Source organism: Bison bison, unplaced genomic scaffold, assembly GCF_000754665.1.
Source record: "Bison bison bison isolate TAMUID 2011002044 unplaced genomic scaffold, Bison_UMD1.0 scf7180017864213, whole genome shotgun sequence".
NCBI classification, from domain to species: Eukaryota; Metazoa; Chordata; class Mammalia; order Artiodactyla; family Bovidae; genus Bison; species Bison bison.
In genome coordinates this window covers 10,595,377-10,610,279 of record NW_011494785.1, presented here as the reverse complement: position 1 = coordinate 10,610,279, position 14,903 = coordinate 10,595,377, and the positions used below count along the sequence as shown (strand labels likewise).

At 50.8% G+C, this 14,903-nt stretch overlaps 1 protein-coding gene across 1 annotated transcript in view; it reads right to left on the bottom strand.

Annotated features, from left to right (window-relative positions):
• TDP1 (tyrosyl-DNA phosphodiesterase 1) overlaps nucleotides 1-14,903 on the bottom strand; it is a 77,346-nt gene that overhangs the window by 17,309 nt on the left and 45,134 nt on the right. The window contains exon 15 of the mRNA XM_010845181.1: nucleotides 2,401-2,503. Within this exon, the coding sequence (XP_010843483.1) occupies nucleotides 2,401-2,503 (103 nt within the window). The remainder of the gene's footprint in view (nucleotides 1-2,400; nucleotides 2,504-14,903) is intronic.

Sequence of the window (14,903 nt, the reverse complement as noted above, 5' to 3'; positions counted from 1 at the left end):
GCGGCCAGCCTATGCCCGGGACGTCTCTCAGCCCTCCTCATGCATCTCAGCGGCCAGCCTATGCCCGGGACGTCTCTCAGCCCTCCTCATGCGTCTCACAGCCAGCTTATGCCTGGGACGTCTCTCAACACTCCTCACGCGTCTCTCAGCCCTCCTCACGTGTCCCACAGCCAGCCTATGCCCGGGGTGTCTCACAGCCAGCCTATGCCCGGGGCGTCTCTCAAGCCTCCTCATGTGTCTCAGCGGCCAGCTTATGCCCAGGGCTTCTCTCACACAAGGCATCTGTTTCACTGCGACAACATCCTTGATCAGCTCGACCGTCAGGCCCTTGGGAGGCGAGGTCAGATACCCAGTCAGTGATGACTCGCTGAAGGACATGGCCATCTGCCCAGATGGGAAGAAGCCTGATGACGAGACGGCGGTGGTGTGTGGGTTCCTGAGTGTGTGCAGGAGGCCTGCCGTGAAGCTTGGGATCTGCACGTGGAAACATGAGAAGGAACTGCTTACTCGAGAGCCCGCTGCCTCAGGAAGTCAGCTCCACAGCCCCCCTGCTGGAGGCCTCAATCTTGACCCTGGGGGCACAGCATAGGATGGGGGAGTCCATCTTTCAATATTCTTGCCCGATGGTCTTTATACATGACTACATCCTTATTTCAGCTAGAATGGTGGTATACCTCTACAGTGGTGTGTTAGTTGCTCTGTTGTGTCCTACTCTTTGCAACCCCATGGACTGTGGCCCACCAGGCTCCTCTGTCTGGGCAAGAATGCTGGAGTGGGTTGCCATGCCCTCCTCCAGGGGATCTTCTCGACCCAGGGATCAAACTGGCATCTCTCATGTCTCCTGCATTGGCAGGCAGGTTCTTTACCATCTGAGCGAAGAGTCTAGTCTATAGTCATTCTGGGGATTCTAAACGATTATGGCCATTCTTTCTCTAATGTACACATAGAAGCAACATAGGAGGTAAAAATTAGTCGCTTAGAGGGGTTGAGAGCTTCTGGAAGTGCAGCATACTTCTTTCCTGTTTTCATTTTTGTGATGAAGGATCACGTCGGAACAGTTAGAAAGGACTGGAAGTTTGCAGATGCTGACAACAAAAGCCAATGAGTGACACAGAATTTGCTCCACGACTTAAGCTATTACTGGAAGATAATTCCAGCCTGAGTTCAGAGCTATAGCCACTATGATCACAGCACCTGAGTATTAGTTCCCTAGTGCTGAGGACTCACTACCTCCCGGTGACACAGCTGAGCGATCCCAGGAGGGTCGGGGGGACGGAGCATTGGGGGCTGCTGGATCCGCCGAGCTGGGGGGGCCTGTGGAAGTCGCCTCCTCGTCTGCGACCCCCTCTGTGACAGGGCTGCCCCAGGACAGCCTGTGAGACGGCTCTGTGAGAAATCCCCCGAGACTGAGAGAAGGCGCTCTCAGCCCACCTCAAGACGATGCCCTCACGTCGCGGGGCCTGGAGGGAAGTCTCAGGACCAGCTCACAGCACTTCCCTGGCTGAGTCTCCTGGTCCAGGCTGAGTGGAGTGCCAAGGGCCAGCATCACGGGTGTGCTTACCAGCAACTCAACTACAGTGAGTGGCAAGAAAAGAACAAGGACACTGAGAGAAAGACACGGCTTCCCGCGTGGTGCCCTCCTGGGGGCTTCCCAGTGACTGTGACAGCAGGTCCTCCGTGACCCTGGGACCCCGTCTCCAGCAGACGCTGTGAGCCCCCCTGCCTCCAGGCTGGTGCTCAGGCCAGTTCCTCCATAGCCTGCCTTTCCTGTTCCTCTCCACTGACCGAGAATCCTCAGGATCCTTCACTGCCCCTCCTCAAGACGTCCTGCTCCTAAAGGTGGTCTGCGGTCACCCCACCCCAGAACAAATCTCACACTTGGTTGACTCCTCCCTTTGCTGATATTGTAGTAACTTTCACATTCTGGTTCACAATCTTTATTTAAAGACTGTTATTAACTTTACCCAAAGCAAGATCTTCCATCACCTAATGGATATACTCCTTGAGAGCAGTGATCATACAGCACCCAAAGGAGTGATCGGGGAAACAAATTCACAGCTGTTTGACCTCCTGACCTTGGGCAGGTCACGGAGACTAAAGAAGAGAACCCGCGTGCATGCAGGCCGAGTCACTTCAGTCGTGTCCGACTCTGTGCGACCCATGGACTATAAGCCCACCAGGCGCCCCTGTCCATGGGAGTCTCTAGGCAAGAACGCTGGAGTGGGTTGCCGGGCCCTCCTCCAGGGGATCTTCCTGACCCAGGGATCGAACCTGCATCTCTTAAGTCTCTTGCATTGGCAGGAGGGTTCTTTACCACTAGCACCACCTGGGAAGCCCAGAGATGGGAGTACATACCCCCTCCCTCTCGCTCACGCCGGTCAGGCAGCCGAGTGGACTTACAAACGCTGACGGCAGAAAGAGGACGCCGAGCTCGTAGGAGCGGATCATCAGCTGGGTGCCGCTCTTCTCCAGCGCACCCCAGGCGGCCTTGGACAGGTTGGCGCTGCGGGGACAAGAAAAGAGCGGGACTCAGTGAGGCGTCTCGGCGTGGGTCCAACGCCCCCAGCGGCGAGAGCAGCGGTCAGCGCCCAGAGCCCCATTCACATCCATTCAGCTTCCGGCACGGTCCTGCGTTTGGGGAAAAGTGAAAGTGAAGTGAAAGTGAAGTCATTCAGTTGTGTCCGACTCTTTGTGACCCCATGGACTGTAGCCTACCAAGCTCCTCCATCCATGGGGTTTTCCAGGAATGTAAATCCTGCTGTGTTCTTCAAGGTTTATCCAACTGCCCGAAAAGCTTCACTCTCATCTGCGTTTTCCCTTGAGGGAGGGCTATTAAAATAATTATCCTTCCTTAGAAAGATTCCCCGCTTCTTCCTATGAAAAACGCTTCCTGTTCACGCCCTAGCCAGGATGTGGGATGTTGTACATAAAAGCTGCACTTAAGAAAAAACTAAGTCAAGGATATGGAAATCAAAACCACAACGAGCAACCCATACCTGGCAACGCGTGGGTGCTAAGTCACTTCAGTCGTGTTCGGCTCAGTGTGGTCCCGAGGGCTGTGGCCCCGCCAGACTCCTCTGTCCGAGGGATTCTCCTGGCAAGAACTCTGGAGTGGGTTGCCACTTCCTTCTCCAGGGGATCTTCCCGACCCAGGGACTGAACCTGTGTCTCTTATGTCTCCTGCATTTGCAGGAAGGTTCTTTACCACTAGCACCACCTGGGAAGCCCCCATTACACCTGGGAAGCTCTGTCAATGGCTATGGTCAAAAAGACTACAAATAACAAATTAACGTTGGTGAGGATGTGAGGAAAAGGGAACCGTGGTGCAGTGCTGGTGGGAATGTAAACTGATGCCGTCACTACGGACACAGTGTGGAGGCTCCTCAAAACACTAGAAACAGAACTGCCACAGGCCCAGCAATCCCAGCCCTGGGTTTATGTTCTAAGGAGAAAAACAAGCAGTGATTCGAAAAGATACATGTGCCCCGTGTTCACAGTAGCTTTATTTATGGTAGTCAAGATACGGAAGCAACCAAGCGCCCACTGCAGATGAACAGATAAAGACGTGGTGTGTTATGCAAATACACCGTGGAATGCTACTCAGTAGTGAAAAAGTGACATTTTGTTGCCATGTGCACCAACATGGATGGACACAGAGAGTAGTATGCTTGTGAAGTCAGACACAGAAAAATACTGTATGTTACGACGTATGTAGGAATCTAAAAATAAGAAACAACTACACATGCTGAAACATAAACAGACTCACAGATACAGAGAACAAACCAGAGGGCATGGTGGGGAGGGAGGAGGCGGGGCAAGACTGGGGACGGGGCTGAAGACGCGCCCCCTGCCCGCACAGAGTGAACAGGCTGCAGGGAATCACGCATGGGCGTCGTAAAGAGTCCACCTGCCAATGCAGGAGACTCCAGTTTGACCCCTTGTCTGAGACGATCTCCTGGAGGAGGAAATGGCAACCCGCTCCAGTATTCTTGCCTGGAGAATCCCATGGACAAAGGAGCCTGGTGGAATCTTTCTAGACCTGGGGACGAACTCATGTCTCCTGCATTGGAAGGCAGATTCTTAACCATTGGACTACCAGGGAGGTCCTAGAGACATTATCTTATGAAAAACTATAGATCGAGTATAATCTATAAAAATACCTGAAAATAGTATGATGACTCAACTATACTTAAAAAAAAACTATGTCAGTATCACTTTATAGAGTAAGATGACACTGATAAACACATTCCCTTTCCTGCTAATTTTACTTTCAGTGAAAAGAAACCAGCATCCTGTTTTATGTAGATTAAGAGCTGTGGACATGGCTGGAATCGCGGTGGAAGGAAGGAGGCTGGGACCTGACCAGAGGGGAGGTGCCAAGGCAAGCAAGTCGCCAGGAGTGGAGATGAAAAGGCTCTGAAGCATCTTTGGAAACTCTCGCAGCAAGTAGGGCCAGAACCTCTCATCCAAAAATTGATTACTCGCAGGAAACATTTTTTCAATTAGGTTCACCCAAACTCTATTTCATTTTTAGAATGGAGAGAAAACCTCAGCTATTCAGACCCTTAAAGCCTGACTTCATTGGGTAACAGAATATTTAAAGATTCATTCGCTGGGGCATCAACTATTCTCCTGAACTTTGGGCCGGAACTACTGCTGTGGGAATCTGAGTCAAGGAGAAACAGGCAGCAGCGAGGTGAACAGAACCGTTTCTAGTCAGGGTGCTAAGGGAACAGACAGGAGAAGCACCGAGACCAGAGCTGAGGGAGCTCTTAACGCAAGTAAGCCACAGCGTCAAATCACAGAGGTGTATTTGCAGACCTCCCGCCCTCCTGAACGGACCAGGGGACTTGCTTTGATGCGCAGGAGCCATAGTCATGAGCATCACCATCTGTGATGTGTCACGAAAACGCAAAAGGAGAGGAAGCGGGAAGCTGACAATACAGTGATACTATGACTCTAGGAAAAAAATACGGCTCCTTAGAGGTCCAAGATGACAGCATGCTTTTATTTCTCTTGCTTGTTAGTAATGTGAAGTGACCTCCAGGGCAGAGACACAGGTTTTAATGGCAAAACCAACCAGTATGAGGTGGAAGCCGTCTTCCTGTGAATTTTTTCCCAGCTTCCTAGATTATCACCGCCTGGTAACTCTCTCCACGTGGCAGCACAGCACCGCAGGTAAAAGGCACTTTCTGGAAGGCTAATTTCCACTCTTCCCTCACTAGTCTCATTTTCCTCAACATCCCAAGATCTGAGGGCTTATTCCAAGATAAACATCAACGGAGACCATGAGGACACCTCTTCAGATGGTCTCTTCCAGCCCTGCTTTGTACTTGGCTTCTAAGAGAATTCTAAGCACCTAGAACCTTAAAGTCTACCCTGAATAATGAGACTAAAAAGTCTCTTCCAGGCTGTCTAGGTGATAAACTTTTATTCCTTGAAACAGCATCCTTAATAATTCTTTACACTCCGAATACACTTTGGATCACTGGTACCCAGGACAGCCACAGCCAGGACACGGGGTGTACACGTGCAGACTCTGACCTGCCTGTGTGTGGACGGTGAGGGTGGGTGCCTGCCAGTGTCTGGCAGAGGCACAGTGGCACCATAAGCCTCCTGATGACAAGCTCTTTTGTTCTTGAAACGCCAAAGCAGTCTTAGCTTCCAATCTTCTCCAGCCAGGACTCACGTCCACAGCCTGTCCTGGCTTTCCGCTGTGGCCACTGCAGCCCGCGAGCTCACTCTCCCATGTCTCCTCTGTCTCCTGCGGGCCTGAGCTGTGGCTTCTCCCCCAGGGCTGCGCTTTCTGGGTACTATCTGTGCTTCATCACCAGAGAGGGCCGGGTTTGAACTGACTTTGCGTTCTTTGGGGGTATCAAACACTTGTACGTTGGAGAACTTCGGAGGGCGGGACTCTGGATGTGCTGTGTTGTACCGCCTTTCAGAAGTAAGCCACTAAGAAAGTCAGGTGGCTGGGTTGAATCACAGATATACAACTACAGATATGAAGGAACTACATATATAGTGGACTGACTATAAGTCATTGCTGAGAAAGTAATAAAAACAGGGGCTTCAGGGGGATAGATATGCACGTTAGTTAGGGTTCAATCAGAGAAGCAGAAGCACTTTGAAGGCTAAATTTACAGGGATTTGACACCAGAGCTCCAGGAGTCAGTAAAGTAGCCTGGGTAACGTTGCTGACTTTGCCCTGGTTTCACAGCCTGAAGTCTGTAGGGTGGGCAGGAGCCAACGAGGATGAACACACAGTGGAGGAGAACAAGCTGGAACCACAGCAACAAGCGGAAACCCCACCAACAAGCTATAGCCATGGCGTCTTCGGGGCAGCCCTGACCAGAAACGTGCAAGAGAAGGGACTCTGCACAACAGACCTGGCTCAGCCCAGGCAAGCGGACACACTACGAAGCCTCCACCGGGCGGAAGGTTTTTCCCTGGAGCCCCCAGCTAAGCAGACTAACAGTCAGTTATTCAACGGGGCACTTTATGGAGCCCCGATCACTGCAGATGGTGACTGCAGCCATGAAATTAAAAGACGCTTACTCCTTGGAAGGCAAGTTATGACCAACCTAGACAGCGTATTAAAAAGCAGAGACATTACTTTGCCAACAGAGGTCCCTTTAGTCAAGGCTGTGGTTTTTCCAGTAGTCATGTATGGATGTGGGAGTTGGACTATAAAGAAAGCTGAGCACTGAAGAATTGATGCTTTTGAACTGTGGTGTTGGAGAAGACTCTTGAGAGTCCCTTGGACTGCAAGGAGATGCAACCAGTCCATCCTAAAGGAAATCAGTCCTCGGTGTTCATTGGAAAGACTGATGTTGAAACTGAAACTCCAATATTTTGGCCACCTGATGCGAAGAGCTGACTCATTGGAAAAGACCCTGATGCTGGGAAAGATTGAGGGCAGGAGGAGAAGGGGATGACAGAGGATGAGATGGCTGGATGGCATCACCGACTCAATGGACATGAGTTTGAGTAAACTCCGGGAGTTGGTGATGGACAGGGAGGCCTGGCATGCTGCGGTTAATGGGGTCGTAAAGAGTTGGACATGATTGAGAGATTGAACTGAACTGAACTGAATGACCAGGAGCTCAGCTGTGGTCTATTTTCTGCCAGGGCCTGCAGAGCATGGCTGTTAAGAGATCTGATCTCAGCCCACAATATAGGAATTCTGTCCCATGGCTTAAAGCTTGAAGGCTAAATTTAAACTAATAACGTATAATGGACAAGTCCTAAAATAAAGCTCAGCAAAGCACAGGAAGGCCGTGGAAGGGACACGGAGAAGAAAGGAAGGCCAGTGTTGAGAAGAGTCACCACCTCCCACGCCGGCCTGAGCCCTGGAGCGGCTGATGGAGCTGAAGGTTCCGCTGGAAGGCGTGTGAACCCCAGAGGATGACTGCTGCTCTGGGAACTGTGTCCTCTGACACAACGTCGCTTTTGTCACTGGCCCTTGACCTTTCATCGCTGGTCCTCTGCCCCAGCGCAGAGATGCCCAACAGACCGAGCTTTTAGCCACGCCTCCTGGAGGAGGGGTGGGCAGCAGATGCCACAAACAGACGGTGGACAGCTGGACAGCGACGCGAGAGGGGATGGGGACGCGAGAGGGGACGGGGACGGAGCAGCTGGGTGACGAGGGCGGGAAGGACGAGCTTGGGCTTGGGCTGCGGTCTCGTTGTCCCCAAGCCCCACAGCTGCCTGCCTGCCTCTCTCTCTCTCACACACACAATGATGCCGTGCTTCACATTCCACTTTGCATTTGCTGTAGATTTCCCTGTGCTGCACCTGAGCTCCGTTTCTCTGTATGTACTGAAAAACACTTTTTGCAAGGAATATGGAAAGATATTGTCACTGCAAAGGATGTGATTGTATCTAAGTATATGCAAAGACACAGTCTTTAATTCTGACGGATCCTCTCGCATTTCTAAACCTACGTTTAATTCTGTGAATCTTCTACTCGTAGATTACGTCACCAGCCTTTTTTACTAATGTACAGTGTGCTCTAGTGTCCTGTTGCTGCTCTGTAACAAACGGCCACAAATGCACTGGCTTCAAACACCGCCAGTCCTCGACCTCACGCTCTGGAGACCAGCCGGGATGGGTCCTGCTGTGCTGAAACAAGGTGTCGGCAGCTTTCCTATCTTTGTCTCAAAACCTCTGCTGTCAGCCTTCTACGCAAGTAATACTCTTAACTGCCAGAGCCCATGGGCTTTCTGTACTCCTTATTCTTCTAGACCAGTGGTTCTCACTGGGGGTGACTTCGCTCTGAGGGGCATTTAGCAATGTCTGGGGCGTTCTCTAGAGGCCAGAAGCACTGCTGGACACGCAGCAGTGCACAGCGGCCCGGTCGTCGGGCGCCACCGCTGAGCGTCCGCTCCAGACCGCTCTGCTGCAGGGCGGCGTTCCTCCTCTGCCTCTGGCCTCTGAGGCCCCCTCTCCACATGCCTACCCTGGTTCTCTCCCAGCTCTCGGACTCAGCCTCTCTCACGTTTGCTGCTCTTGCCACCCGGTTCTGTACCCTCAGGAGTTTGAGCAAACTCGAGGAGGTGGTGGAGGACAGGGAGGCCTGGCGTGCTGCAGTCCATGGGGTCGCAGAGTTGGACACGACTGAGCAACTGAACAATGACCGTGCCCTCTAAGCTGACACTCTGTCCTTGTGTCTCTCCTCTCGTCTCTTTCCTGGGAGTTTCCCACTCACCAACTGCAACTGTCATTTGAACAAAATGATGCTCAGACTCGGCCAGCTTGGACGGCTCACCAAATTTCCAAATGGGCATCTCCAGTCACAAGCTGGATTTCTCAGTGGGGATACCGCATGGTCATCCCAAACCCGGCTTTCTAAAAATCAAAACTCATCAGCATGCCTTCCCTTCTGAAAACCAGCCTCCTTCTGAATTTGCTTCTGTCCAGTCTCAGGCAGGCTCAGAAGTCGCAGTCTTTTGGACTTGTTGGCTCACGTGGCAACTATATAGAGGCAGGTATCAAGTTTTTTTTTTCTTTTTCTGCCCCTTATAACATCTTTTTTTTTTTTTTTGGCTGCGTTGGGTTTTTGTTGCTGCAAGCAGGCTTTCTGCAGGTGTGGTGCACAAGCGTCTCACTGAGGGGGTTTCCCCTGTGGAACATGGGCTCTAGAGCGTGAGGGCTTAGCCACCCCAAGGCATGTGGAATCTCCTTGGACCAGGATTCAAACTCATGTCCCGTGCATTGGCAGGAGGATTCCCAACCACTGGCCCACCAGGGAAGTCCATAACATCCTCTATTTCCAAGAAGATCTGCCCAGTTCAGCCCTTCCCACTCCAGACCTCAGCTCCACATGAACTGCTCTGTCTCTGACTGTGTCTTCCCCCTGGGGCTCTCTAAGCGCCAGTGCAGCCTTTCTCCTTAAGCACATATCAAGGCTTAAGAACCTCCACAGTCTGACCAAATCTATGCCCTTCAATTTTATCTCGCATCATGCTCTTTCAGGATTCCTCTACTCTTGACTTAATTGATATACCGACTGCCTCCACATCTTTGCAAACATCATTTCCTCCACCACAACGTCTCCCACCCTGCCCACTCGAGATGTGATGACGACCCTTTCCTCCTCCACAAATTCCAGCTCTTTGAAGAAGCTGTTGATGGCTATTCTAGCCCACAGATGTCTGCTGGCTCTGAATCCTGCAGATGTTAGGCAGGCGAGAAACGTGTTATTAATTCAAGAAAAGAGCCTGACACGCAAAGGCTTAGAAGATACAATGTATCAAGATTTTGTTCACTGCAGCTAAGAGAGTTAACCATAAAAATATAGAGGAAAGGTCTAACTGCTGACAATTAAGCAGGAGAGGCACAGTGGAGCAAAGGGCGAGAGCAGAACCTGAGTTCGCACACACTTCCATCCTACTGAGGGCCAATCCTGCTCATCTTCAGGTTCTGCACCTACACAGAACCTGAGTTCGCACACACTTCCATCCTACTGAGGGCCAATCCTGCTCATCTTCAGGTTCTGCACCTACACAGAACCTGAGTTCGCACACACTTCCATCCTACTGAGGGCCAATCCTGCTCATCTTCAGGTTCTGCACCTACACAGAACCTGAGTTCGCACACACTTCCATCCTACTGAGGGCCAATCCTGCTCATCTTCAGGTTCTGCACCTACACAGAACCTGAGTTCGCACACACTTCCATCCTACTGAGGGCCAATCCTGCTCATCTTCAGGTTCTGCACCTACACAGTAGGGTGACACACCCGCCTCATAAAAGTGACCTGCAGGTACCTCCCTGCTGGGCCCGTGGCTAAGACTCCAGGGATCTCTCACAGGGATCAAACTAGATCCCACAATCTGCAACTAAAGACCCTGGCATGCTACAACTAGGACCCTGCACAGCCAAATAAATATTAAAAAAAAACAGTGTGTAAAATCCCAGGCACATACATGATGCTTAAAAGATGCTACCTATTACCATCATGATACTTGGCTGAATTTATGGGAGGGTGACTGGTTCTTCTCTGGCGGGACTCACCAAGCACTGGCATTCTCCAGGAGGCAGGTCCATTCAGGTCTCCTAATCCTAGAAGGTTACAGTGGTCCATGGGTTCAAAAATTACTCATCAGATTGTTTCACCAATTTAGCAATCCCACCACAAGTGTCCAAGGCAGAGACAGAGTGACCTTCTATTTTATTTTGTAAAGAATGATTTGGGACTCCTGGATACAGATATATGTCCCCCAAATTTCACTACAGATATGAGAGTTACAGTGCCAGGAATTTAAAAGCATGGTTAAAACTAAAGCAGATGTCTTGTGAGGTTAATTACCACAAAGGACACGTCATATCTGTGTTTTGGGGGCTGATATCTGACTGACAGATACAATATATTAACAAAGAAACGTCAGCAGGAAAAGAAAAATGAAAACGATTACGACCTTGCATTTCCACTGATTAGCAAAGTGAAGCATCAGAAGAGATCCTTGGGTGTGGGTTTTCGCAAGTAGTGCTCCTGACTGACTCTGGTCACCAAACAGACGAGGAGTCCACACGCAGCCCCACTCTGCTTCTCAGTCACAGTCACAGCCCGCTTCCTAATCTGCACTCGGAAGCCGGGCTCCCATTCCACGGCACAGGCCAGCCTAATGGCCAACCTGCACTGTAAAAGACCCCTCTCTCTTTGACCCCACAAATCAAATTAACAAGGGCTTTAGAAGCCATCAGCTTAGTATCCAGAACCCAAAATGGCAAAGAATACTGTGCTTTGGGATCAAAAGTTGCTTTTCAAATCTCAAGTCAAAATTGGTATTTAGAATATCATGTCAAAGAACTTCAGCATATACTTAATAGTAACCAATGAGCCAGAATTGCTATTTCATTTTTGACTGAAACGTTCCATTATTTTGGTCCGTCTCCTGTGGTGGACGGGCAAAACAAGGACTTGAAAAGAGCAACAGATTCGTAAGATTTTTAAAAATAATTAATTAATTAATTTTAATTGGAGAATAACTTATTTACAATATTGTGGTGGTTTTTGCCATACATCTACAAGAACCACCCACAGGTGCAGGTTTGAGTTCCGGTTTTGGCCAGCTGTTACCTTGGGCTTAACATCCTTTGGCATCAATTTCTTTGCCTGTAATATGGGTTTAGCACCATATGTTCACTTCACTGGGTTATAATAAGCGATGAAAACAACAATCAACAATAAGGTGAATGTGCTTAGGAAATCGTAAAGCACGGCACGAAGGTAACATACGGAAAGCATCAATACTTTTTTAAAAAAGGATTTATTTGTTTATTAAGCTGTGCCAGGCCTCAGTTGCAATATGTGGGATCTAGCTCCCTGACCAGGGATCGAACCCAGGCTCCCTGCATGGGAAGCATGGAGTCCCAGCCGCTGTATCACCAGAGACGTCCTGGAACGTATAGGTACTTTTAACAGATCTGTGAAATGGTGTTAGAAGGCTTTGGGAGGTTATCTATTGTAATATTAACTTTTTATTAAACATGAAGTGACGTGAAAGTTGCTCAGTCGTGTCTGACTCTTTGCGACCCCATGGACTTCTCTAGGTCAGAACACTGGAGTGGGAAGGCGTTCCCTTCTCCAGGGGGATCTTCCCAATCCAGGAATTGAACCCAGGTCTCCTGAATTGCAGGCAGATTCTTTACCAGCTGAGCCACCAGGGAAGCCCTTTTCCTAAATCCAGGGAGTCCTCTATTCAGATCAGGACAGTGGGGTCTGGGAGTGGTTTCTAGAACCCCGGGGGCTCCATGGACACAGCACGAAGTCCCCGACGCAGCCCAGTCCCTGACTCTCGACGTGGGGAAGCAGCTTAGAGAACGGAAGGAGCTGTCGAGAAGCAGAGGTTTGGCTGTGGGCAGTGGACCATGTGCGTATCCGAGTAACTGAAAGGTCTGAGGAACAGCCCGTATCCGGTCAATTAACCTGAGGGCCCCCTGAAGGCCTTCTGAAGAGGAGCCCTCCCTGAGCCCCCCCGAGTCCGTGAGGGCAGGCCTCTGACCTCCGCTTCGCGGGCGGGGGCACGGCCTCTGCACTGAAGCGCGGAGCCCAGGAGTGGCTTCCATTAAGATCTTCGGGACGCGTGGGCCGCCTCGCTGGGGCGAGCGACCGGCTCCGCGAGGCCTGCAGTGCCGGGAATTCTCCCGCACAGTTCTGTCCACAGCCCTGCGGGCGACCTAGTTCCTCCAGCTGCCCCGGCCTGCTCTCGCCTGCCCGCTCCTGTGTCCTCCAGGTCTTTCTGTAAGAAGGCCTTTACGTGAACGGCCCTCTGCTCTGCCCTTCTGCGGCCACCTTTGTCTGGAACTTTGCACCAGCTTCTTCTGCCCTCACGCTTTAGTTTCTCTTTTCTGTCCCATAAACCAATTCCAGAAAGAGTTGTGACTTGGAAGAAGGAGCTGTTCAAGCTCTGGTTCGACCATGTCCTCGAGGAGCAGCCTCGGCTCTGCGCCGTTTCTATGTTTATGAAATATCTGCTCTCCTTAGATCCAGAGCACAGGGTGGCATTACCATGAAAACAGCACATCAAAGCCTTGAACAACGATGGATGTTATCAGTAACATCAGTTCACGGGCCCTGAGCGCCGGCACCTGAAAAGCCTCCAGTCCTCTGACGTCACTCCGGGCCCCGCCCACCGGCCTGCAGCCCCTGCACAGCGCCCCCTGCCTGCCCCTCCTGCAGCGCGCCCTGCCTCAGGTTTTCAAGTACATGGCTTCTTCCACCTGGTGTGTCCCCTCGATCTGTCACACACAAAAGGGACCACGTCCCAAAGCGTGCTTATTTTACGAAGAAGTGATCTCTCTCTCCTCTGAGCCATCCCTTCCCCGGTTTTTGCCACCCTGGATACTGTCACCCTGCTTATTTAACTTCTATGCAGAGTACATCATAAGAAACGCTGGGCTGGAAGAAGCACAAGCTGGAATCAAGATTGCCCGGAGAAATATCAATCACCTCAGATATGCAGATGGCACCACCCTTACGGCAGAAAGTGAAGAGGAACTCAAAAGCCTCTTGATGAAAGTGAAAGAGGAGAGTGAAAAAGTTGGCTTAAAGCTCAACATTCAGAAAACGAAGATCATGGCATCCGGTCCCATCACTTCATGGGAAATAGATGGGGAAACAGTGGAAACAGTGTCAGACTTGATTTTTTTGGGTTCCAAAATCACTGCAGATGGTGACTGAAGCCATGAAATTAAAGGACGCTTACTCCTTGGAAGAAAAGTTATGACCAACCTAGATAGCATATTCAAAAGCAGAGACATTACTTTGCCAACAAAGGTCCGTCTAGTGAAGGCTATGGTTTTTCCAGTGGTCATGTATGGATGTGAGAGTTGGACTGTGAAGAAAGCTGAGCACCGAAGAATTGATGCTTTTGAACTGTGGTGTTGGAGAAGACTCTTGAGAGTCCCTTGGACTGCAAGGAGATCCAACCAGTCCATTCTAAAGGAGATCAGCCCTGGGTGTTGTTTGGAAGGAATGATGCTAAAGCTGAAACTCCAGTCCTTTGGCCACCTCATGCGAAGAGTTGACTCATTGGAAAAGACTCTGATGCTGGGAGGGATTAGGGGCAGGAGGAGAAGGGGACGACAGAGGATGAGATGGCTGGATGGCATCACCAACTCGATGGACGTGAGTCTGAGTGAGCTCTGGGAGTTGGTGATGGACAGGGAGGCCTGGCCTGCTGCGATTCATGGGGTCACAAAGAGTCAGACACGACTGAGTGACTGAACTGAACTGAACTGATGCCCTTAACTGCCACAGAGTGAATCGTGAATTCCTACGAACACACACACACACACATACATACACACATGAATGTGTGCACATATCTAACTCTATCCTGATCAAGTGCTCGGCAGACTGGCAGACTGAGCAATCACTAACCCAAGCTCGGGACATGGGCAGGCCTGCAGGCCCACCTGGTACTGGGAACAGGGGCTGAGTGTGGATCTACAAAGGCAGTGCAGATGAGAGACTGGATGAGAAGGGACTTCACAGTGGGGCGACAGGAACATCCAGAAGACCCAGGCTCTGGGAGCATGGACCTCTACGCCATGTGGTTAGGTTTGGTGTGAAAAGAGTAGCTGGGCAGAAGCTGGAGAAGTCAGGCCCTCGCTCAGGTCCCGGATGTTGAGTAGTAAGTGGGAACTGATAACCAGGATGAAGAAGTGTTTCAAGAAAGCCCTGAAGGGACGCTGCAGTGGGCAAGACTCCAAGCTTCCACTGTAGAGGGCACAGGTTTGATCCCTGGTCAGGGAACTATTTAAGATTCCGAGTGTTGTCTCTGGTGCAGCCAAAAAAAAAAAGAGCCCTGAAGATTTAAGCACCGGACCATGCCAAATCCTGGCACAGAAGGGATGGTCGGTGGATGGACTAGCAGAGGCAGGATGCACAAGGC